Source organism: Atractosteus spatula, chromosome 2 (assembly GCF_055471065.1).
Source record: "Atractosteus spatula isolate fAtrSpa1 chromosome 2, fAtrSpa1.hap1, whole genome shotgun sequence".
NCBI lineage: Eukaryota > Metazoa > Chordata > Actinopteri > Semionotiformes > Lepisosteidae > Atractosteus > Atractosteus spatula.
This window is the reverse complement of record NC_142707.1, coordinates 46,229,359-46,255,692: the sequence shown is the minus strand read 5'-3', so window position 1 is coordinate 46,255,692 and position 26,334 is coordinate 46,229,359. Positions and strand designations below refer to the sequence as shown.

The 26,334-nt window shown below is 39.0% G+C and overlaps 2 protein-coding genes across 4 annotated transcripts in view; one reads left to right on the top strand and one right to left on the bottom strand.

Annotated features, from left to right (window-relative positions):
- Positions 1-18,428, bottom strand: part of cdc40 (cell division cycle 40 homolog (S. cerevisiae)) — a 43,391-nt gene extending 24,963 nt beyond the window's left edge. Inside the window, exons 1-9 of one of the 2 annotated variants that reach the window (XM_088938254.1) lie at positions 18,214-18,428; positions 17,504-17,590; positions 17,068-17,197; positions 15,315-15,401; positions 8,154-8,293; positions 5,300-5,396; positions 3,971-4,110; positions 1,650-1,724; positions 722-767 (exon numbers count right to left, since the gene is read on the bottom strand). In XM_088938254.1, the coding sequence (XP_088794380.1) occupies positions 722-767; positions 1,650-1,724; positions 3,971-4,110; positions 5,300-5,396; positions 8,154-8,293; positions 15,315-15,401; positions 17,068-17,197; positions 17,504-17,590; positions 18,214-18,393 (982 nt within the window). In that variant the 5' untranslated portion in view covers positions 18,394-18,428. The remainder of the gene's footprint in view (positions 1-721; positions 768-1,649; positions 1,725-3,970; positions 4,111-5,299; positions 5,397-8,153; positions 8,294-15,314; positions 15,402-17,067; positions 17,198-17,503; positions 17,591-18,213) is intronic. The other variant, XM_088938263.1, reaches the window with a different exon arrangement.
- A 1,120-nt stretch (positions 18,429-19,548) lies between these two features.
- The window catches only part of wasf1 (WASP family member 1), a 74,621-nt gene continuing 67,835 nt past the window's right edge, over positions 19,549-26,334 (top strand). The window contains exon 1 of one of the 2 annotated variants that reach the window (XM_088933523.1): positions 19,549-19,665. The gene's annotated coding sequence lies outside the window, so the exon portion shown is untranslated. The remainder of the gene's footprint in view (positions 19,666-26,334) is intronic. The other variant, XM_088933525.1, reaches the window with a different exon arrangement.

Here is a 26,334-nt window from a genome sequence, read left to right as displayed (position 1 = left end):
TACAGAGCCAAAAAAAACAAAAATTGTGTCACTGTCCAAATACTCACGGACTGCACTTTATATCTGACCATGAGACAGCTAAAATTAATAGATTCAAAGGGCAGGACCATTATTTTGACATAAATGAAAATGTAATACATTTTTGCAGATCCTTGGGGATTACACGCTTTACACACAGCTTTTTTTCGTTGGCTTGGGATTGCCATGTTTTGTCTCCAACAGATGAATTTCCCTGTAATACTGCTATCACTGTACAATGTAATCCCCTTATTCCCTATATTGTTAATTTTTATGGATTATGTCAGTCCCCTCCAGACAAACTACTGATGAAGCTTCAGCTTTAAAGATCTACTATATCAACCCAATACAAAGCTGATCTATACAATATACAAAATACTAAAAGATTCTTCAGGGGAGCAGGAAGAAAAACTAAGACGCTGTGATTGATAGAAACTATATACAAAGAACTTAAAATGAATAAGCACAAGGAAAAGCTACAGTTGCTTTGCCTCCCCAACAATTATATCTTTATAGTGCTGCATAGCATTCTTGGGGCTCTTATTGAAAACATGAATGTACTGTATTTATTGGACATCAATCTATGTAAATTCACCATTCACTTTTTTGCAGCTACTTTTATGTTACACTAACTTATATGATTAGAAGGCTATCAATCTTTAGACTCATGACCATTGGATCCAGTAAAATTGGGAATACTTACCAATAAATGTTCGTAAACACCTTCTTTCATTGTACACCTCCCACAACTAAAAAAAAAAAAAGATTTTAGTAATCAAATCAAAAATGCATTGTTTCCTGTAGTGTCCCATCATTTCAGTACTCAAAGCCGAACATTCTCACTTTACAGATTTGTGAGGTAGGCAGTAATGAGGATGACGAGTTTTAGTTACATTTCTAATATGGGTGGAATAAACACATTCATTATGGTTGTAATAAAGGTACAGTGTTCCAAAACATGGACTACAGTATTTCAGCTTTTAAAAAAAAAGGTTTTCAACATAAGTCACCAGCAAGGCACCTCATTAAACCTGACAATAAAATAATGGCAAAGAGTTTGCTGGTTAGAAAAACTACTAAAGGTACTTCATCTTAGGAATCTTTTGGCACTCTAGTTACAGATTTTCTATTTCAGCAACAAATATTAAAGAAAAGTAGTGCAAACAGAAAACGTGCAGAGACATCCAGGTGTAATTCCTGAAAAACACAATCCATGAGACAAGGTTCCTCATTTTTTGGTGTAGAATTTTTTGAGCAGCCAGTGGCAATCTGTCCAGCTGTCCTTCAGTCTAAATGAAACGCACCCACGTTAATTCTGGGCATGTCCATGCAAGGGAAGATCAGTTATCACCCTGATGGAAAAGATGCTTTTTTATGGACTTCATGTCTGAAAAGACCAGCTTTTTGATCAAATGTAGGATAGAGTGTTCTTTAATAAGATCTAGGTTAATACTTTTTAATTACCAGTAACACATTTTCTTAAAAATAAAAGGTCAGCTGTGTTATCCATAATAAAAACCGGATGACAAGGAGTGCAAGAGAGTTAGAACACTATAAGGACTTTAAAAGCTATAACAGACAGCAATGAAAAGGAGAAATAGAACTTTTAGCTTGCAATACATCAAACATACCTTGATTTTGCAGTCCATTGAGCAAGACAGCAACAGATGACCAGAAGTGGGAAACAACCTGATGGCACTGACACCCTGGCAGGAGAACCAACAGCATATTAGTGGAGCTGGAATGAACCAATTTATGCAACAAGGATTGTGCTAACACAATTGAGACATCTTCTGTCTTGGTTACATCACTATCTGTAACAGCCAGCCAGCTATCTATCAAGGCGTACATTTAGCCAGTGCTAAGGTCATGTTTTTCAAAGATAAGCTAGAATTGCTCAGGGAATGAAACAGCAGCAGAGGCAGAAGGGGGGTACTTTTGCCCTTACTAAGGATGAATGCAATAAGGAAATATTATTCTACCTGCAAATTACATGACTTAATGGGATCCGTTATCACTTGATTGTATTTCTTGCTGTAATGTTGTTTAAAGTCCGACGCTAGCAGAAAAAGGTGCCTAAGTTTAATTAAACCTTACTCGGGATACATCCTTCCTTGCTATCTCCCTGCTTTGGCCCATAATTATCCCTCATACCATGAATATAAGAAGGCGAACATTCACTTTTCCTCAACTCCAAATGGGGCTGGTTGCTAAATCTATACCTCACAGTCATTGCAGATTAGCTTGATAAGCATCCTCTTACATCTTTTGGAAAAGTGGTTGTCAGGTTCGGGATGGCCCCATGATATGTATACCCCATTCAAAACGGCCGCAATTAAGTCTGCTCTGTTGAGTTAGGGCAGCGTAAGAGGCATTCGGATGACCCCACTCTTCCCTAAGGTCTTGCTATACGTTTTGCACAGCAAACCTTTTACTTTTATAAATTAAAACTAAACATCTGAAAATAGGTTGAATATGAAAGCAATAACATATCATAAAGATGTGATGACCTTCTACCAAAGGTACATTATATTCTGCAAGAGATAAGGATGTGACCAGATATGTTTCTTATTTTTCCCATGCCTTATTCTACCGATTGTCATGCTGCAGTCAGTCTTTATTTAACCTGCTGTCTACCATGCACTGCTGGAGCAGCCTGTGCCAGACTGAAAGATCAAACAGCCTGGATTCATTAATCTGCAGTCTGTTGCTGGAAGGGGGCACGGAGCTGAAACCAGTTGAGATGCCAGGGAAAAATTCCCACTGGCAAGATTATTAAGTGGAATTAATTCCCTTCAAAAGATCTTGGAACCCACTTTTTGGGAGCTCAAGCAACATCTCAAAGACTGTTTATATCAAGCAAGAAGAAGGCTGCCAAGTATAGATTAACTAAATATGCAATAGATATTCATATACTGGAGTGCACAGCAAGAAAATCTAAGACCCAGAAACCTAAATGTTGTTAGATGTTCCAAGATGTACTACCACAAAATTCCTCAATACAATCCAAACTCCATTTCCATTTCAAACAGTGCCATGAGACCTTTAATGAAAGTAGTCTGTGGGCAGACCTTCTGTTTAACATCTTGTTTGAAGTATGGCACTAGAGCACATTGTCCCCAGCCACAATATCAGCATGCTGGTTTGGAAGCCTGGTCCAGAGGGAGGAGTGCCACCTACTGGTTTACCAACACCACTCACAGAAGCAACCTGGCTTTCCATGGAGGGCTCCCGTCCCAGTACTAACCAGGCCAGGCTTTGATTAGCTTCTCAGATCTGACAAGATGGGGCTAAGGCACTGCTGTTGATTGCATGATAAATAATATGAATAGAAAAGAGTTTTTAAAATGCTTGTTTGTTTGAACCTTTACACATATAATATCCTTAATTTTATTTTGCTCTTTTATCGTATATGGTATATTTGGTCTATAACAGAGGACAGACCCACAAAAGTTGGAAAATACAGCAGTTCCCCAGGACCCAGGCTGATCTAAAAACTATTGCTAAGAATTGCAGTATTGTGTGTTATAAAGTCATGAGGAAGGATTCAACAACCAAAACAGGTTTGCTGACACTGTGATGTAACCACAATTAAATTCTGTGGCTGGGAAATTCACAATTTCAAGAACACAGAAGGCTATAAAAGAAAGGAGGCCATTCAGCCTATCAAACCCATCTGGTTGCGTGATACAAGGATGTTCCTTATCTAGCCATTTCTTGAAAGGAGCCAGAGTGTCAGCTTCATCACGAGTTTATAAGTTCTAAAATACAACAATATCCTATAATATGAAACTACTGTAGGCAATAAATTGAAGGCTTTAAAAGCTTTCGTGTGTGGGTGTTCTGCATGCCTCAATGCAGAGACCTACCATGTGTTACTGCAAGGACTCTCTTCAGAAACAGATTCCTGTTAAGTGGTTAAGGCATTAAAATCTTTAATGAGCAGCCCCACCTTTGTGTGTCCAGACCAGACGTGAATCTGCTTTTTGGGTAAGTAGCATTTCTCTGGGACATCAGCAGAGCGCAGGTTGATGCCAACATCCTGGGGGACATGAAGGTATGACCTTCCCTGGTAGTCGTACATGTCTTTGACTAAAGGAACAACAAAAGAAAACAGAAAAAGGAATACACCTTCTATTACACAATATTACCATACGGATAAACGCATGTTCTATAACACTGACTGCTGTCATTTTTCTTTAATATCACAACTTTTCAAATATCCTATACAAGAGAGTTACAGTTATGTATTACATGCCGGCACAGAATATTCCACACGTTCCTTTGATCATTTTGTTACAAATTTCACTTTGCACATTTAACAGGAATCACTGAAAATTAGTGAATCCTATACAAGACTATCATCATAAAATGAAAATAACTCTGCATTGGTTAGCTGAAAGATGATCTGTAGTTTCTGTAGGTGCATGTAGGCAGAAACTACATAGACACAAGAAGGGAAGTCTCAGGGGTGCTTTCTGCAATTCCACTGCATTTTTACAAAGAAAGCCAAGCATTAGAACAAGAAATAAAAACTATATTAAAGACAGGAAGCTCTAAGACTACGTGCTGTAAAATTATTTTTTAAAATCATTACTAAAAGTTGCGATTTGCCTTTTTCTCAGCAGGGTCTTTTCCCTTAAGGCACATGTATCAGCTTTAAAGCTGTTCCTGGCAGTTATTAAGGCCGGCTCCTTCAGACGTCTGTAATATGTTAATTTTCAGAGGCTGCTGGTTACGTCTGACGTTTGCCTCAGGCAGAAACTGACGAGTGAGGACAGACATTCTGAACTACCTGGACTCAGTACCCAACCTAAACCACAAATGAAGGTGTACTTGTAACCAACGCTTCTCAATACCAGGTTATCCATAATCACAGAAAACCCAACAATGAATGTTTTAGCTGCTGAAGTGTATTTAGTGAAAATTTCCAAAACTAAAAACTCAGTGAGTGCAAAGCTGCTCAATTAATCAATTTTGGTATTTTGCAAATGCATTATTTCTAACAAAAAGTCACCGTTGGGTAAAGATATTGTCATCCATCATCCAGAATTATTACGCATATTTGAAATGTGTAATTTATGCCCCTGTATAAATTGCAAGATATTTCAGTCTCCCACCCTGACTCACCAGTCTTACAATGAAAGAAAATGTCCTCTCTGCTGTCAGCCATTCTGAACTAATGGTGTAGCAAATTCACACTGTGAGTGTGACAGCAGCCACGGATACTGTGGAATTAGCATTTGCCATGCAGGGTTGGAAGCAGGACATCCTAGCTTACCGTGAAGGATTGTTTTTTCGTCTGCAGGTGCCTCCTCCTCATGTTTGCCTTTCTTCTGTCTCTTGGCTGTTATCTCATCCAGTTCCTTCTGTTCTTCCTAAGGAAAAAAAACAATTGTTAGTCTTTGCATGAATAAACATTGAAAACAGATCTTTCATTCAATTCCTTAAAATCTGCTCAATGGACTCTACTAACACGTGGAAAACTCACCAGAAGCTCATGAGCTCTTTTCTTTCAATGCACAGGTCTATTCCCACTTTTAGTTTGGATTATTGACAGGACTCCTGGACATCAGCCTTGCAGGACGTGTTGTACCAGCGGATATTTTCTGACTTCTAACACTCTATTCTTTTAAACATACAGTAGATGGCTTCCCTTTTTTCAAGCCCATGACCGTTCAGTTTAAATTTTAATTATCAGCTGCTTCTGAAACCAGTTTTGAATAACCTCCTATTACACACTTCATCCAACTGCCTATTTTCTTGGGAAATTTTTCTGACAACTCTCCCCATCATGTGTGCCCATTAGAAACAGAACCTGGATCTACGCAACTTTTCCAAAATATTTCTTCATGCCATTTCCAAGCAAAAATTATTAAAAGCATATGTTTTATTATGTATGAAAGGCGAAATAAAGCAAGTAACTGAATAAACTTTGCACTGAAAAGCTACTGTAAAGACTGGCAAAGGGGAGAGACTCTACCCCTGCTAACTATCTGAGGAGATAGTGCCATCCAGTGTTAGTTGCAAGAATCATTTAGACCCCAAAGGGTTTATGATCACATTAGAGGATTTGCCTTGATGAGTATATAAAACAATGTTAAAAAGGGGAAAAAAACACTTAAGTATAGTTTTTAAAGTGAAGTCTCATTTAATTGTTGCATCTACAAAGACATAATGGCAACATCTCTACAGCATTTAGCCAAAATGTAATGAGATGATTAACGCCATTTTACTAATGAGCTAATACGTTTTTCTTCCAAACATATTCCAAACTCTTACATACAATACTCAACACTTCAAGGAAAAAGCACTGGAAACAAATTTTCCCCTTTAGAATTCATTTGTGTTTTCTTTGCTCATTGTCATCTGAAGACGAATCACTAATAACCTGAGAAACCAATGAGAGCACAGTTGGGATTTTTGTTTCTAACTGAGTTTAGCTCCTGAGTGCACGTTTTATGCTAACTGGAGCTGGGTTTTACTCTTGTCTCTGAAGGACTGTGCATGGAAATTAGTTCTTAGAAGTGTATATATTGACCAACATGCCTGTTTCTGCTGCAACTTGGTATGGCTTCAAGATTAACAGTTCTGTAGGCACTGTCTTTTTATAAATGAAAAGCACACAGTAGACAGTTTCTTTTCCTTAGCATCTTCAGTTTGGAAGGTGCTGGATGTCACAGTCCTACAGATAAAAACATTGAAGCTTAAATTCATGGCCTCTCAGTCAATTTTTACTGTTAATGACAGACATTTCTATTACAACCAAAATGTAACTGATCAGAGCCTGCGCATGAAATAAGATGGCTATGCATTTTAATTCACATGTGTTTTCATCTACTTGTCTGCATCAAATATTCCTGCATTTCACTGGATTTTCAGACAAACGACACCTGATGAAAATCACACACAAAAACACAACTGTGTTTGTTAAATGCCTTAACAAAATAAAAACTCAATTTGTTGATCATTAAGCTGCAACACTCTGGCAGCAGCTCTCATTTCACTTGCGAGACACCCTTGTGACACCCCTCCCTGCAGAGCCATTTACCATTTGACACATTGTGAACCGCACAGTTTTTAAAAAGAAGTGGGAGAGGAGGCACTTCTCTTACTGAAGTCATTGCAAATCTGGCCCAGGGTTAACTCCACTTGTGTATTGCTACATAACACTTTGCAGAGTCCCAAAACACTTAATGAATGTGCGTTGAATATTATTACTTTATTTGGCTGAAGTTTATCCATATCAGTGATTAACCATGAGGGGGATCTAAGTAATGTACTTTGTTCAAGCGTAAGCACCCTCACCTGGGATGTGAACTCACAACTCCCTGGCCAAGAGTGCAGAGCCACACCTGTTACTCCCCATTGTAGCTCCTAGTGTGTTACCAGCTAAGTGTAAGTGGGAGTCCCCCAACAGTGCTCTACTACTTCATCACAGCTTTCTATCCAGTCTCATTTGCAAACAGCTAGTTCTACAATCCAGGTATCAACAAGAGACGGCTTGGCCCTGGAGCTCCACATGAGCCCAGAGAGAGTGCTTTTGCCGTTTGCGCTACTTGTGCGTTCTGAAAAAAATGTGATTTATATGGCAGAAATTAGATTTAATCACTTGTTGGCAACCACAACAAGCATCGCATTCTGAGGCTCAACGAGCAAGTTGCACAAAAACCATCAGGTGAGTTGGAACTTTTCACACTGCAATCCTCACACTGATAAAAGACTGAGTAGACACCAAGTGCCAACTGCAAACCAAACGTCATCAAAAAACGAAATTGCTCAGTCCCACAAAACCCCCATTATTACTGGAGAATCCTTGACAATTTCCCAGAATCTTCTACAATTCTGTGTTGAGGACTAGTTTTATTTTTCTCAGAAACTGGAACAAAATCCAAACAATTCATGAGTGACCAAACGATGACTTAAGGCAGATCCACTACACTAATTTGACATTGAAATGTTTTGCAATGATGTAGTATGTTTTACATTTTAATTCATATACTTTTCAAAAGCTTCATATAAAAAACAGAATTATATCTGACTTCCTGTTTCAGAAAAAAAAATGGCTACAGCGACTTTTTGGTTTAGGCACACAGTGGACCACTGTTTCACGGTTAGTGATGGGACACACTTACTTCCGATGGTTTGGCTACGTCTTTTTCATCCACGTATTTTGCCCACGGGCCTAGAAAGCCATCAATGTCAGAAGCATCGCTCCCTTTTACTTTTTTCCTCTTCTCAGTTTTCTTTGCGCCTGCCTCAAACACAGTCAATCCTGAAAACACAAAAAGAAAAACAATCAGACAGACTCGCCTTCACATTTCGGGGATCCTGCGATCACTTTTACTACAGATACCCACATCTTGCTCTGATTCCCTTTCACCGTTTGCATGTGCACTCTGTCATTCACAGTGCACACTGCAGACGGTAATACAAATGACACTCTAGAGCCAAACGGAATCCCACAAGTGCTCTATGGTACATGTACTGCTTCAGACAGATCCCACTGCTCCTTTATAATTCAATCTAAAATTCAGCTCCAGACAATAACAAGCACCTGTGACATGTGGTATGAAAACAAAGGAAATGGCCATAACCAGGTGGCACTGTCTCATTCATAGCCGAGATTGTCAACTCCACCTGACAACAAAAACACATGTAATTTAATTATTTTTAAATCGGCTTGAGGTCTTTATCTTCTCACTTCAAATATCATTTTGTGCGACACATGAAAACAAACAAAATAGGGAGGCAGCTGTATTTCTACAGCAGGGAACACACCCAGGACCGAGGAATCTAAAACTCTAGCGTTAAGACTTTTTTTTTTAAATTCTGTTGATACAGTTAGGAGTTGTTGAGTCTAATTTTAACACTTCATCAGGATTTAAAATTAAAAGTGTAAATTAATTCATCTACAAATCTGTTTAATTGCAGTATGATAGTGCTGGCTGGTATTTTATGTGGTGATACAGTACATGACAGAGGTGGCTTCACAAAAACACAGCAGCAGTTTGTATTAAAATCCAAACAGAAATTTAACTCAGATCACAAACGCCTCTGCTCATCTGAGGATACCAAAAACTGAATGTAATAAATGAGGCATGTTTCAATAAAAATGCATTTATTTAAAAAAATCTTTTAAATCTGCAATATAAATAAACACAGTACGATTCTCTTTTCCAGTACTGGGGGGGAAATGAGGGATACCGGTTAATCCAGCATGTCAATTATCATAGAGTTACACCCGTCTATCAGCTGGTCTCAGAAATTTACATGAACTAAAGTAATACGGGTTCCTCTGTAAAGTAACTCAGACATTCAGTGTCATTTACGTGTCTGACCTTCGCTAGCGACACACTTGGAAAGCGTCCTGCAACCTCAGAAAACAACAGGTACCAATACAACAGGAAGCACACAACAGATGCTGGATGGGTATCTGAATCTGTTTATTCATATCGAAGCATGTAACGGACGTTTGTAAAACATTCTGGTAAAGTACGAGATAAGACCGATTTGAAAAATCAGGTCTAGACAAAACCAGACATACACATGGAACAAGATATAAAAGGAAACCCGAATTCAGAACACTCTAAAAAGCCCAAAGAAAACAAATGAGAGAAAGAGAGGTCATTTGGCAATAATCGTTACTTAACGCTTCTTTTATTATCGATGCTAGCTTTTAATACATTGCTGTTACCGGTTTCAGCAATTTTAATCCGCATTTTCATTTAATGCAGATGTTCCTTGTGGTTTTTTTCCTCTATAAAAAGCTCCAGAACCGTCTTATCTGCTACAGTTCATGTAGGCCGACCTACCTGATTGTCTCTGCAAGCTGGTAGCATGTCCATAATGCTTGGCTTTGTCCTCTTCACTAAACCTTCTTTTAAACTATTTCTTTCGTCTCTATCCCTCAAGTTTCCCAGATTTCCCCGTCATTCAGAAACCCTTTTTTGTCAACTCTCTTTCGTTTGCTAGGGACTGAGATTTCATGTCTGGTCCACTTCATTTTCTCCCTTTGATACTTTGTGTTCTTTCTCTGTTAAATCCATAATATTCTTCACTTGAATCTGTGTATTAATGATGGATTCCATTACATGTTAAAAACGCAGAAATACTGCCCTATACATGTTTAAATACGTTATTTAAAAATATGTAAAAAACATATTTAAGCAAAAATGTTAAAATAGATATCTCTAGTATTGTGCCTGTTAACAGAAATATTTAAGTATGTGTAACAGGATGGCTTCTTAAGAGTTTATCAGCTCTTGAATTACACAACTATTTATAGGAGGTGAAAAAAACACTTTCTTCACAGGTTCCCACAGCTCTTGACAGACCTGTTTTTACAACTGTTGTACTAAGATACCAACTGCAAATTAAATGTAATCTGAAATCATTTTCATTTTGGCCTAAAGATGCACGAAGCGCACGAGTTATGGTTGTAACATTATTCAAACCAAATTACTTTGCATAACTTTAAAAAAATGAAAAAGAGCATGAGCTGCCCTGCTACACCCAAGCAACATGGACAGAGCCCCAAGGACCTATGTAGCACACATATCATTCTATTTATACTAGATTTAAAATATTTTTTTAAATCCTGCTGGAGTTGACACAGATCCTGTGGATAGAGGTCTGAGTTTTTCTTTCAAAAAATCACCTAGTAAACTGAAGGTAGGTTAAGGAATGACATTTTCTTTCTTAAAAGTAAGTATAATTCTTCTTGTTTTTGAAACTGTAGTTTCAGAACATCAGAGAGTCTACTAATGAGAAAGGGCCATTTTGTCCCTTTTTATTTTAGTTGCATTTCTCTTCAGTAACATTGCCAGTGCTTCCCGGTACAACCCAAGATAAAATCTCCTCGCACCCCACAATCCACAGTTTAAAGCAATCATTCAAACCTAACCTGCATGTCTAGGAGCTGGGAGGAAACCAAAGCACTCAGCAAAAATGAAGAAACCATGCAAACTCAACACAGAAAGTTAGGAGCATAATATGTAAGAAAGTAGTGTACCCGTGGTGAATATTTTGCCAAAACCGCTTCAGAGAATAATTAAAGATAAATTTCAAAGTAATTACAAAATCCTCTCCCTCAGCTCCCTTCGTTGCTAGCTAAGGTATCAGTGGGACGGACTTAGGTAATAAAAATATATCTTAAAAAATGCAATGTGATAATTTTTTACATGCATGACTATATCGTCAAAATAAATGAAAATTACTGCACACAAATTACAAAAATTATCACAACAGTTCTTTAAGTACAATATTTTTGGTAAAAGTTCTGTTGTCTTGTAGAAGTTTTCCCTGATTGGCTGCATTATCTATGAGTATTTTCAACTCGTTTTCATCTCTAGAGCTGGAAACGGCTACGTAAAGTTGCCCATGAGCAAAAACTGGTTCCAGTAAATGCCAACTTTATTGAATGTCTGACCTTGAGATTTGTTGATTGTGATGACAATTTTATAGGAAATTGTCTTCTCTTCAAAGTATACGGCAAGTTAGTTTCACTGGGGGCTAAATCAATTCTCAGGATGAAAACTCTTTCTCCTGTGTTGCTTCCAGTTAAAATCTCAGCATCAACGAAATGTAGATGTAGTGTCTTCAATCAATTTGGTTCCATTAAGCAGTCATTTTTTCAGATTTAGATTTCCGATAAGCATCACGATAGCTCCGACTTTTAGGTTTAGTTTATGAGGAGGCATACCAGAAGGTGTTTGCCTTTTCAGTTGGGAAGTTTAATAGTGTCAAAATGGTACCCACACTTCGATATTGCTTAGATTCTCCAGAAATAAGCTGTTAGACCTTATGATTTAGCAATAAGGCATCATTGTTCTTGGGAGTTAAAATGATTTTGCTGGAGAGCTCTGAAATTGATTCTAAGCTGTTGACACTAACTTCACTGCCATAGACTGCAGCGGATTTCAATCAAAGTTTCATCAAGGCCATCATTGTTGCTTATTTGGCCATCTCTAATTGAAAGAATCCAATCATTGAAAGCTTCTTGTCCTACAGAACGCATGTTTAATGTGAGGCATATTCCTTCTACGTACCTCCATAACGGTAAGCATGCTTTGATGACATCAGTATTAGATCCTCTTGGCACTACATTTGTTGTCTGTCAGAAGTTTCCTCCCAGCAGTAATACCTTACCACCAAATGGGCGATCATCTCTCATGACTTCTTTTAACAGGAGATCGATGCGTCTCAGAGAATTTGATCTCATGGATGCTTCACCAATGATAAGCAAGCAAGCATTCCTTAATTTTTGAGCTTCCAAGGGGTTCATCTTCATGCTGGATACAGAAGTTTCAAAGATCGGAACCGGTCATTTGAATCCACTATGTGCTATTCTTTCTCCTTTCAAAATGTCCGCTGCAATTCCAGTTGCTGCAAATGGAAGGACAATTCGACTGTTCCTTCTTAAGTAGGTCATGAGTGTGCTGTACAAATAAGTTTTCCCAGATCCTCCTGTTCTATCCCAAAAAAAGAAATGACTCTCTGCTGTTCTGTTTTCGATAGCAGCTACATTTTTTTCGAAAGCAGATCGTTGCATTTCATTAAGATATCTAATCCTTTCTACTGCATCTTGAGCTTCCGTCCCTGCGTTGAAGTCATGCTGGGAATTCATGATTGGTCCTGGATCTGGTAAACCAGGGGATGCACAACTGCAGGCATGAATTTTCCAAATTTCCTCAATGTCTTGCAATGCTCTGTTTCTGGATATTTGCTCGGTGAAATCTCAGCCGTAATTTTCCCTCATATCATCCGGAAACTGTTCCCATAAAACCAAAGGATCCCTTGGTTGATTAAAAACGCAGATCAGGGCAAAAGCGTATTGAAGCTGAGCCAGCATCTGAACAATAGCTGCTCCTCGTAAACACTTGAGCCATTCTCTGTCAACGAGTAAATTCAATCAGCAAGCCGCTTCTCCAAATGTTGAACAAACAACTCCATCAATTGTTCTTAAGCTGACAACACTTTGAGCTCCTTTGACATGTAGACGTTGAAGACGAAGGTAAAAACGCTCAGCATCTTTTGGACTTACCGAGTACAGTCTGTACTGCAAATTGTTTTTTTTTTCCTCTCACTTTTACTACTTAATAAAACCTATTACAAAAGGAATCAGGTCAAAAGCTTGTTTAGTCTTTGAGTTATTCAAGTTCAGAGAGCATTCCGGACAAAGGGACATAAGCATATTATTACATAGATTTCAAGGACCATATATATGACATCCAGGATGTCCAGGGGGAATCTTAAATTGTTCTTGTTAATCCTTATTCTTACCTTCATACTAAGAAAAGTACTGATAAGACATTTTCACTTCACTAAGAAATGAAAATATCAATATTCAGCAAAGATCATTTCTAAAAGTTAGTCAAGTAAAATTAACACACGCTCCCAGCTGTGTAAACGAGATGCACTCTTCATGAAAAATAAATCCTAGCTGCACCTTAAACACCCCATTCCTAATCAGCTACTGATTACTACTAGTCAAAACCCCTGACAAGCTAAGGACATCCTGAAGTACAGGCATGACATGTCAAACACAGCAAAAGCTAACATGATAATGCAAATGATGGCAGCATAATTTGAATTTAAAACTTAGCGTTGTGAAGTTTTTAGTGGGTCACCTAACTAATTTGGGAAAGATTCAGTCTCGACTGAGTTAATTATTAATTATAATTTCCAATATTCATTTTTTGGCATTAAGTTTAATTATTTTAAATACAGAATATGTGTATTAAATACATTTTACTAATAAAAATCTATTTATTAATAGTGTATATGATAAGATCTTCCTGAGTAATTCAAATTGCTCTTACAATAATTTGCAAAGATGAGTCATGCTAGAAGACTTAATATGAGATGGCATATTTTTAAAACACTAAAAGGACCAAGAATCTATTATAACTTTCTAAACCTTCTTTAAAATAATCAGCCTGTACGGTTGTTCAGAAAACCCCAAGTGCTTGGAACAACAACTCTACAGCAAAACAACACCCTGATGCCACACAGATTAGTAGAACATTTATTTTGTTAGGTGGTGGCTAATAAAGAGCAAAGAAGCAATTACTGGTGAGATTCACGAGCCCTTACAAATCACAACATGCTAACACTTCAGAACCATTATGCCCAATGGCCTCAAAACTGTTTTATAGCATTTCTTGCACTCAGGCACAGTGAGCAAATTTAAAACACCCCTGCTTGCAGTGCCTGAACCCAGCCACCCCGCTGCAGACGGGCTTCAAAGCAAACTGCGCTCCTGAGGAATCAACACGAAAGAGATCAAGGGCTGACTGATAATTGCCCCTTGCTGGCTTGCCATTAAAGAGCTTACAGAGCTGGATCATAAACACGTGTCTCACAAGTCACCTGTCCCCCCTTATCAACTGACTCTCTGAATCACAAAACATTACAGGGGATTCAGTGAACAGTGCAATTGTGGGCACTTATGTACTGTAGCATCACTTCCCCAGGTGTAACCCCCAATTAAACATTATCAACCAGCATAATGGTTTACTCTACTACTGCGGATCTCCTTGGATTCAACTCGACAAACACATTCCACAAACAGTACAGTAATGTCCCTGCATTAATATCCCTCAAAGGAACTGCTTCGTCGCAGTGATCTCGACACTGGCATGTCCAAAGTCAGAGACATTTCTAGTGCTCTGTGCAAGGCACACACAAACGTTCAGGTTATTGCTAATGAATCAGGACTTTAGCTCAGAGATTTGAGGGTATCTTCTGATAAAAATAATTAACTAAGCTTTCTCTTTTTTTACCATTAACATCGGCAAATATGATCCTTGAGTTCTTTGCCCATCGTCTTAAACCTCTACACTAGAAAAAACTCTTAAGAAAAACTAACTCCATATACTTTTGATAAAAGGAAGCACATGGCTGAATAAAACGAAACATTCTGAGAGTTCTGAACATTTCTGCTCTAACTAATACAGGGTCAGCTCATCCAGTTTGAAGATTATATCCTTGATGGTGCCATTATGAAATTTAGGTGGATTTTATCCTTTACATTTTAGTCTTAGATTACATTAAAGGGTAATTTCATGTCTCAGGGACGACTGGAATATGTACTGCTGAAACAGGTGGAAATGTCAAATCTGCCCGCGATCACTTAGATTTGGCTTGGGTAACGTCAACAAGTAAAGTGTCCTTTCCGAATTATAGATCAGTGCTGCAAACACGCTACCTACCACATTCTTGTTTTAACAGGCCAACACACCTGACAACTGATCAAGTTTGCTGTCATGAAACCACTTGGCCCGATTACACACCTTTGTTCTTTTCAGCCTCCTCCACAGCTCCGATGAAGCTGCTGCCTGTGACCTGACTGCTGTCCACTGATGGGTCCAGAGCATACCCTGAGAAAGAAACAGCAAAGACGGGACATCAGCTTTTCGCCCCTGAACACCATGAGAACCTTCACAGCAACCCAAGCCATTCTATTTCTTCCCTTTCATTAGAGTTGGGCCTTTACAATCATGCTAATGTGGTCATTTAAGATGTCAACGTGATACACATTAAAAGCCCCATTTAATGTTACTTATTTTTTTGTTGGATTTGGTACAAACATTACTTCAAGGAAACAAAGAAATCAAAGTGATGTGCAATATCTGAAGCAATTTTCTACTCTAATAAGCACAGTCATCTTCATTGATCATGGCTAACGTTCTTGAAGGAAAACTAATCAACAGTGCGCAACAGAACACTATGTCTTAAAAACAACAACTTTTTACCCCTTTATATGCATGAAAAGAAAATTAACTTCAGGAACATGTGTGCTTATACATATAAAACATTTATTTTCATGTGATGTCTGCCTACACAAATTTAGTCAGATATAGCCAATATCGAGTACTTGCTGTAGCCCTTAAAAAACTATGCTATGCAACTCGTGTCTTAAATGTAAATAACATACCAGGTTTTTATGACTGTTATTAACTTATTTGGCTAATGCTTTTATTCAAGGCAGCTAACATGCAGTTACAGAGCTGGGGTTTGTTACTGGAACAATGCATGTACTTTACCAAAGGCTACAGTACTGCTAAATAATAGCCCTCCCAAATACAGCTCAGGAAAAAAAGTAATTAAATTATCTTTCCTATAATTGTAAGCTAAAAATTTACATTTCAGATTACTAATTACTCTTTTCTCTTACAATCACAAAGTTCCATTTTAGTAGCGTAGCATTGTACCAGAGTTTTTTAAGAAAAGGACAAAAAAAGGAGATCAATAATTTGTTTTTCTGGATGTGAGCTCATGCATGCATGCCTGGTGTTTGCAAACATTTGCCACTTTGTATTATACGATTGGATTTCTAGTTTCACGCATTTTTGAGAATTTCAGCTTGAAGGATTTTACATCAATTATATGTAGGGCTGCTTAGAAAAAGAGACAAGAAAAAAACAGCACCCAGCTTCTAGTCTGAAAGTGCAGCAGCAAAGACCAATTGCAGTTCATTTTTTTTATTTTCCCATTTTGCTCTAATATATAATGTTTTACCCCGTGCTGTTTTAACATAGAATATAATTCACTGGGGGGGGACAATGTTACCATGTTACATTGCTTAGCATTGCTGCCTCGCAGCACTGAGGCCCTGAGTTCAACTCCTGGCCTCCTAACTGCTTGAACTTTCCATATTCATGTAGGTTTCCTCCCACAGTCCAAAGACATACTGGTAGGATCACTGGTTTCTGGCAAAACTGGTACCAGTGTGAGTGTGTTTGTGTCTGTGAGCGCCCTATAATGGAGTAGCTTCCTGTCCAAGGTGTATCCTCCTTTGCGCCGGTTGCTAGCTGGGATAGGCTCCAGCTCAAACATGACCCTGAACGAATGAAGCCGTTAGAAAATGGGTGGATGGATAACCCTCTTAGAAACTGCCATTTCATTTCAATTTCTGCAGGTTCTAAAAATAAACAATGGAATGCTGCAGACTGTACTATATACTTTATGTTGAGATGATGTACCATTCAGCACAGACGTGATTTCCATTGTTCCACATTTCCACTGGTCACATCCAGAGCTTACCAAATGTGGAGAAAGTCCTTCTTTGCTGCTCAAACATAAAATCGTTGACGTGGGCAGGCTCTGCATAGCCAGACAACATGTTCCTGGGGGCCAACATCTGCTGGGTTTTAAATGGATTCACCGGACCAAACTGCAGTTAAAAACAGAACAAAATAAATCTTCGAAAAAAATAACATGATTATACTCCATGCATTTTAATCAATCCATCTTTGTTTGAAATCTACGGTCTTTAAACAAAGGAGGAAAGTTGTCAGAGATGCACAGAGACTTTTTCTCAGATACCTCTTGCAAAAGTAGAACCAAAATGAATTCCTAAATTAAGGCATTATAAATTGGTATACTGTTACCTTGCACAAACAGCCACAGCTAGGACAATGTTAGGACACCAGTTCTGAGCTTTCATTGCAATTTAATTTGAAATTCAATTAGATCTCACCTCCGGTGCAAACATGGTGTCATATGTAGGGTTGTAAGTGACCTCCTTGAGGGAAGGATCCAAATGAGATCCCGTCTCCACATCTTCCTAAGAAAAACACAGCTCAAAGTTATTCATATTCGTCTCTATCCGCTAAGAGGAACATTTTAACGGAGATGTGCGAGACAGCATGAACTGTATTCATATTGTATTAGTGCTTCACAAAGAAAATAAGCTCTCCAAAAAGCAATTTTTAACATAATAAAGACGTTTCTCATGACATTAATTAAGACTGTTACTGAAGAACCTTCTCCGAGTATCTGTAATTATCAGCATGTACAAAGAAAGTAAACGTCTAGGACAGAAAATTGCCGCTCTAAGCTAAGCACGCCCCCATCACATATCGGAGTCTCCATTCTGCGACTCTAACAAAAGCTATTAGTGAACCTCTTTTAAGTGAACGTCTCCTGTTAGGAAAAACGCTGAAGCATAATCTTATCTGACTAAAGGCCTGGTCCTGCCATCCTCACCGCAACCTCCTATGGCAAGATCGTCAGTGTGCGCTTGTATCACACGAGTACGCAAGGGTAAACACTGCACTGAAAGCTGCCACTTGTTCAAATGCCAGTACCTGCTGCCCCTTTCCAAACTTTCTACAACCGCCGTTTGCCGCATCAGTCGGGGAGTCAATACGCCGCAACTGAGAGACACTCGTGCCGCCTTTCCCTCACCTTGACTGCGACCTCCGGGGCCGAATTCAGAACCTGTATCGATGTTTTCCCAGGACCCAACGGATGGAGGTGAACAGTAGCGTCAGGGTCATTCTGGTCGGGGCTCGTTTTGCTCTCCTTTTCCGAATCAGAATCAGAATCGGAGCCGTAAGAAACGAGGGACGAGATCGCCGCCGACATCTTGTACTCAGTGTAAATATCCGGCAGTCAGGTCCTGACAGAGACGTATTAGTGAAATACAGGCACTGCCAGTTAAGAGTGGAGCGAAATACACAACGAAAGACAATTGAACACAGTCAGCGAGTTTTAACATTCCGTTTACATCACACATCAGTAACATAATTTAAAAAATAAACACTGAGGTGAAGTATTTCCACTTAAAGGTAGTGAAGTATGTACCTTAAAGGACATGTATAGTTTCTTAAGCCCCATTGGCTGGTACGTTTCATTCTAAGAAACTTGTAATATCAGTTTAAATAGCAAAAAATAAAATAAGCAACACATAATATTTTTCACCTATACTATAATTATCTTACTTTAAATATAAAATATTTAAAAGTATTATTCTTTTAAATATAGGTTATGAACTAAGCAGTTTACGAAGTAAAGCTATATTTAAGAGTGTTGCGCACATTATTTCATGAGAATATGCATTGTTTTTACTTTGCATCTGACTGTGCCCACTTTAAAATGCACGAGTGTGCATTTCATTAGAAGAAGAGTTTAGATTTCTAACGCGTTATATATATTATTTTTGAGAAAGTAGGTGACAGTTAAAAAAACAAACATGGGTTCGTTGTGGCTTTATATACTAATGATACTAAGTGGAAGCTTGTACCTTCGACTGGACAACTTTAAGAGACAGCAGAAAAAAAATAAGGGATTAATTAGTTGCGAGCAGAGCTATGCAAGCAGTAATTTAACTAAGAAAGCAGACTGAGACCTCTAGACCTGCCTCTTTTACTTTGGATTGGACACTTTATCGAAGTGGGCGCGGTTATATAAAACAGACGAATCACGGCCGCCTTCCAAATGTTGTTCGGTTGCGTCCTCATTATGTTCGGTTGCACAAAATTGAGCTTCAACAATGAGAAGTGGTCGGTACCACCTCGGAAACGAGGAGGGGTTACCTTTGCTGTAATGTTAAGTATATTCAAAAGTTTGCAGAAAGAATTAAAGCTGCGTAGACATCGTTTTATCGTCGGTGCTATTTTAATAACTTCTCCGCGAAGGGTTTGACAAAAACGCAATGTGTGTTATTTTATATCGTTGCATTCCCGTGAGCTCCCTGCGGTACCGGGGGGCTGTGTGTCGCCCCTCCGTTGTTATCCAGGCAGGATTGTTATCGCATGACAACAGAGTGGAGTGGGACTGGGAACTCGGGAGCGCGGAGCGGCGGCTAGCTGGGCTTGCAAAATTACGGACATGGCGAGAAAGTAACAAGAATCACAGGTACGGCGGGTTTCATTACTGCTCATCATTCGGAAAAGTGGGTTCATGTGGATAATACATTGTAGTGCATTTTTTTTCCACGTCGAATTGTGTGTACTGATGCACTGTTCCCATTTGGTTTTTGGTGCATGTGTTCTTTTTTGTGTTTGGGGGACAAATTCACATTACAGTCTTCTGTATATAATAGATCTCACTTGCTTTTGTTGCCCACAGCGCGTGGTAGATATTTTTTATTGCCTGTATTAATTATTGGGCGCGACTCATTATAATAAAGCTACCGGGGACAGGTGTTGAATAAATTAGCGAAAACCATGAAATAATTATTAACAAGCGGGCAGTTTTCAACGCTGGCGAAAAATGTTTTCTTTGTTGTGAATGCTAGCAGAAAACACACGTAGTAATTTGAACGGCAGCTGCATATTCATTCTCTCTTGAAAGTTTCATTGGTTATCGTTTTGTCTTTTAAGACATGCAGTCGATTCTTGCAGGTCACAAGATCAGGGCTGTCGTTTAAAAGAACGTCCATTCACCCGAAAGATCGTGGTTGACAATAAATGACCTTTTCTAATTCGTGCAAGTGTGATCTAATTTCGTTAAAGATGCCGTGAGCCGCTAGCATAAAGAAATACTCCCAGTGATGCCCCTGCTTGCAACATTTCAGTTTCTTTTAAAATGGGGAAAAACGTGCAGCACAAATATTAAAATGTATTAATAACGTGGAACCTTGAAGGATCGAAAATCTGTGCAAATGCATGTTAACAAAAACAATTGTTTAATGATGTGAAGTGTCTCATCCTGTGCTGTATTGACTGCAGTGATTTTAAGCATCCCTAACTGTGTTTTTGGGAAGCGAAAGAATGTTTTTTTTCCAATGATTGCACAAATCGGAAACCCGAGAGCGGTTGTCTTCGTCGGATCGAAGTAATCGCACTTCTTTTATCTTATCTAGGCAGCCAGGTACTGTTCAAAACAACTGCAAACGTTGCCGTTAACAATTAAGTCATAAAGATAGTAAAATAATGGAATAGGCGGCTTTATTCGGTGTGGAAATGAAAATCTATCCACCTTTCTGCTCGCCTGACAAGAATAACTCTTCAAATTGTTCTCGTATATACTACTTTTCAGTACAACCTTTACTAAAGGATAAGTATTAATAAATATGCTGAGTTATTAGTGTTCACGTACAATCGCTTGTGTGACTTCTGTGAAAGATTTTTCAGGATTTCTTGAACATCGGAGTTTTTTTAGCGTGGATGCTTATTTGGCTTGTGGTGCATTGGCACCAAAACGATCTTGACCTGTCAAAAGTAAAGATTGCATCGTTTCTTCAGTGGTATTGTATTCAGTTATGCAGGTATTTTATATAATGCAACGTGATTTAACATTAACATCTATTACATTCCTACATAAATACGGGGTTCTGTTACAACGTAGTCAAGGGACGATACCTGTATTCCTATTTTACCGAATCAAAGGGTCGCATTTATTTAAACCTTGTGTGTTTGTTCGATCAGCAATTGTAATTTTCCTATGTGTTCACAAAGTCCTCTGCCTTACCTGAAGATTGTCAGGATGTCAAAAGACGCCTTGCAAGGGGTTAATATCCATTCACGCTGTAATAGTTTTGTCTGGTCTCTGCGTCAGCAAATGATTAAGTCTGCTGTAGAGAATGTTACGGACTTGCTGTTACTGTGCTGAAGTGGGTATTTCATACTAAAGAATCTGCCTATCGGCAGCACTCATTGACATTTTATGACTCAGTGGAATTATTTATGTCTGTTTATATATCAATAATTTGTTTTAGGGGGTTGTTAGAAGACTCCATCTGGTTGTCTCCAAACCCGTCAGTGCTGTAACTGTTCTATGGTGGTTGTGCTACAGATGTGATCAGGTACTATACACCCCACTGCAACTACTGAACGATTTTTGAAGCATCCTTTTTATAAATATTCATTAAGTGGGGAAAGAGTACTCGGTGGATTTGCTATTTGTTGGGTTACACACAGATGTGTTGGGTACAGTGTAGGTCTCGGTGTTGTCTGGTTTGAAGTGCACAGGGATCAGGGTAGGATTCCTACAACATTCTAGTGATTCTTGTGAAGACAAGGTGGCTGCAGCTGCCAGGTCTGTCAGTCTCCAGAAGGGACATCTGAAACCAAGAATGACAGGATGCCGCTGGAGGCCAGTCTCCCCCATTAAACGTGGTCCAAAATAATTTGTTGACCATTTTTCGTTTAATATTTAGCACATGGAAGTGAATGGAGTAGATAACTCCATCACAGCATCAACCCCAGTCTCCTTTTTCTATTTAAATTGGTGAATTATTGCACACTAACATATGGAATAGATGCGTAATTACTCAAATGTCTATTTGTGTGTGGTCATTTTTTAAATATGGGCTGGTATCCATCAAAATAGGTTAGAGATAAAGACAAACATAACTTTTCTTGCAACATACCAAGACATTTGGCAGCTATTTCTGAGCCATAGCCTTTGCAATGCCTTATTGAATGAGGCAAACGCTAATTTCATGGTTAAATTTAAATGTCAGCCAGTAGACGATTCAGTGCTATTATGGTGAGTAAAAAGCTCCCTATAATGTAGCGTGTGAAAACATTTTTAGAGAATGACATAGTCCTTTTTTTCAGAATAAAACGTGGAGGCTGGATATTCTTGAGGGTGTAGTTGTTTATCAAGCGATAAGATGGCAGCTCTTGTCTGAACTACGTTCCCCAGAAAGCAGTGGGTAATGACCTGCTGCCCATAGTCACCTGACCAGTTGGATTAAGACAATTGGTCAGATGATGATTTAAAAAAATGGGAATCGGAGGCTTCCAGTGGTCAGTATGCCTGTGGTCAGTGCTCTCCTTTCAGACAGCAGATCCTCTGCTGTGCACCTGCGCCACAGAGAATGGAAAGCAACCAGCCATGTGATAGTGAAGCCTGGGACTTATGAGTCATGATTTTGAGTCTGAAGTTGTTGGGGAGCTGCACCGGGGTGCTTTTGCCTGTTCTTTTGCAGTCAGGGTTAATGATGTTCTGAAAAGGAGAAGTAAGAAATGCAGCATTTTAGCTGTTGAGCCTTCTTCAAAGTGTGAAATTTGAGTTGGAAGTGTTTGTTTTTGAAAGAATCTCTGAGAGAGATTTGGTCAAGGAGAGAGACTTGTTTTGGATCTAATGAATGGGTCCGTTCCCCGGATGTACAGGAAAGGAACAGAAGAAGTTGAGTTAGAGCTTAAATAAGAGCTGGACTATTGTTTTGTGGGTTTGTGTTATTCCCACACTGAATGCCACGTATGGTCGTTTGAGGGTTTTTTTTTCCCTTGAACTGTAGAATAAAGAGCACTGGTTCTTTTTACCTTACCACAGTGTGAGTCTGTTTTCTTCTCCCTATTTAAGTATAATTTTATGGCAAGCCACCCATGGGTGTGTCACAATATTATTACTCATGTGCCTGGAGTTTTAAATCGCTATCTCGCATCGCATAAACGAAATATAGAAGTGTGTCCTTTTTATCTCGCAGCATGACGAGCAAGATGCCTCACTATCCTTGCAAACAAAGGAAGTATGTTCAGATGGCAGATAGGCTTTTGGGAAGGACAAGTGACATACCAGCCATGAAAGCAAAGGATGTTAAAGATAATATAAACCCAAGACCGATTATGCATTGTACTCCCACTGTTATTTGGAATGGGTTTGATCAATATTTTGTTCAAAGATGCTGTGAAATGTGTTGTACGTGTGTAGTACAAAAGATAGATAGATACTTTATTGATCCCGTGAGGGAAATTGCAGTGCAACAGCAGCTTTACACAGACAACACAGCCACAGTGTAACGAATGATACAATAATAATAATAGTACAATACATACAATACAATCAGTACAGTGAGGGGTGCACTGAAAGAGTTACAGTCCAGGACACACAAAGAACAAACTAGAACAGAACAGTATGCAGAAAAATCGTATTGCACATATGAATATAGATGTAATATAAATATAAATGTATTGCATGGGTCCCTGGCATATATTGCACAAAAAACGGTTGTGAATGCGAAAAGAAAGATAGCAGATGTAGCAGTAGATGTGTTTAGTCCAGAAACAGGTCACTATCAATGTTGCCTCTGCTCAGACGCAAGGTGGATGCGTTGTACAGTCTTATGGCAGAAGGCAAGAATGACCTCCTGTAGCGCTCCCTGTCGCACCGTGGATAAATCATTCTATTGCTGAACGTGCTCTTCATTTCTACAAGCCTGTCATAGAGGGGATGGGAGATGTTGTTCATGATGGCCTCTAGTTTGGACACCATTCTCCTCTCAGCCACTATCTCCAAGGGGTCCAGGTCAGACCCAATGACAGAGCTTGCTCTCCTGATGAGCTTGTTCAGCCTTTTAGAATCCACTGCTCTAATCCCAGGGCCCCAGCATACCACTGCGTAGAAAATGGCGCTCGCTACCACCGACTGATAGAACATATGTAGCATCTTACTACATACATTGAAGGACCTGAGCCTCCTCAAGAAGTAAAGTCGGCTGTGGGGAAGCCGACTTCTTGAGGAGTTTTTTTTACAAAAGCCAGTCACTGTGGGGAAGTGCACAGTGAGAAAGTCCAGCAGGTGCAGGGGATTTCTGTAGTCCTCAGAAATCATTTTGTGCCCCTGACATGATTGTCTATTGTAACAAGCATTTATGAGGACATTCAATGATTGGTTTTGAGTTACTGTTCAGTAAGTGTGTGGAACAGGCATGCTGAGAGGTATTCTTCTCGATTTTAAGTGGAGGAGAATTTGTAATTTTGTATGCAGTGATTCATCCTTGGATCATTGTTGAACGGCTGTTATAGCTGGTTCCATAGCGTTGACTGTTTTTTTTTTTCCTTGCACTGTGGTACACTACAACAATTTGAATAAACCACTATATATATGTTTTTTTTTGTCCGCATTGGTCCACCTAGCAATGGTGGTAATTTGTGCAAGTGCCTCACAGTGGCGTCAGCAAGTTTATCCTTGTCCATGGAACGAGTAATAGGTTTTTTCCATGCTGAAAAGAGAAGAAAGAAAACACAACAGCCTTCTTCAGGTGTGAGGGCTCCACACTTGCTCACACCTGAAGAAGGCTGTTGTGTTTTCTTTCTTCTCTTTTCAGCATGGAATAAACCTATTACTTGTTCCTTGCAGCCTACGCATGCTGACGCAGCTACTCACCTGACCTACTTTTCCTTGTCCATGTCCGGTTTCTCCGGCACTTGTGTGCCCCGTCCTTCCAAGACACAGTCCTACTTTGTGCCCTGTGCCTGCGTGATCTGGCACCTGCTCGCCACACTCTCGTTGAGTTTAAGTGATAACGGAAAATGAAGGGACTCCACATTACGTCACTCAACATTAGGCATCGGTGGCCAAGTGATCTGTACAAGTACATTAGCAGCAGTGAGAAGTACCCTAGAACACTTTTTCTCCAGATCTTAAAAGGGTAATCTGCTGAACCAGATCCATATTTGCACTGTTGGTAGTTTCAGAAATGTTTTTTTAACAGGGTGGTCTACTCTGCCAAGTTCTTGAAACCGATCCCTGGATGAGATCCTTTGGTAATTTACTGTAAACTAAATTAACTAGATGGGCCAAATGACCTCCTCATCACGTCACTTTTTGAGACTTTCTGGATTTTGTTTACTTGAAGTCTCATCAAGAATTTAATCTTTGGTGGTTTAAAGCTGTCCTAAATGAGTGCACAGTTGTGTACTAGTATTTCTTTGCAATCCAGTGTATTTTTTTTGTTGTTTTTTAGATGGTACTGGAACTGTTCTGGATTCTATGTTTATATCGCAGCTGTTCTTTGTTTTGCTGCTGACATCTAGGTTTATGGTCTGAATACTTTTCTTTATTCTGTGATGGAAAGTCATGACAGGAGGCCATAAACTTTGAGCTATCCTGGCTCCAAGTTCATACTTTATTAATTTTTCACCAGAAGCAATACTGTCTGCTGTGAATGCCCTCTCTGATTCTTCTTAAGTCATTTTGATATTTTGTAAGTGATGACAGCTGTTGAAGTTTTAGGTAGCTCAGTCCAAAGGATTAACTGCTTTATCTGTCTAATTACAATAAAGTCCTGTTTTTATGAAATGGTTCAAGGTTGAGTTTATTTTATAAAAATGATTACCAGCTCACCATTAGAATTATACTAAACTGTACAAAGTAAAGGGAATATAAGCCTACATGATACATTTCCAAATTTTGTCAACAAACGCAGAGCCTACTGTAGGTGGTTGTGTAAATTACAGTAAGAGATTGTATACGTTATATCGTAGGTGGGAGTATCCGAGCAGCAATACAGTAAAAAAAAAGATGAATTTATTTCACAATGCAGGACCTTGCACAAAAAACATTCAAACCTGCAAAAAGCTGGATGAAACTTCCAGAACTGAGCTCTGTTGTACAATGTGGTAGATTCAGTGCTCTGTTCTCAGATTGAGTTTGCTTTACTTGCGTCCATATAACATACTATTGACAACTGTAAATTGTCATTGAGGCTCATTTCTTTGTAATAAGCAATATGAGGATGTTTTTGTATGCCATAGGAAATACAATAATAATATGCACTAATATTGATTTTTGATCAGGAAAGCATGTGTTCATGAGATCTTGTGGTTGTGAGGAGCAACCAGCGCCACAGCA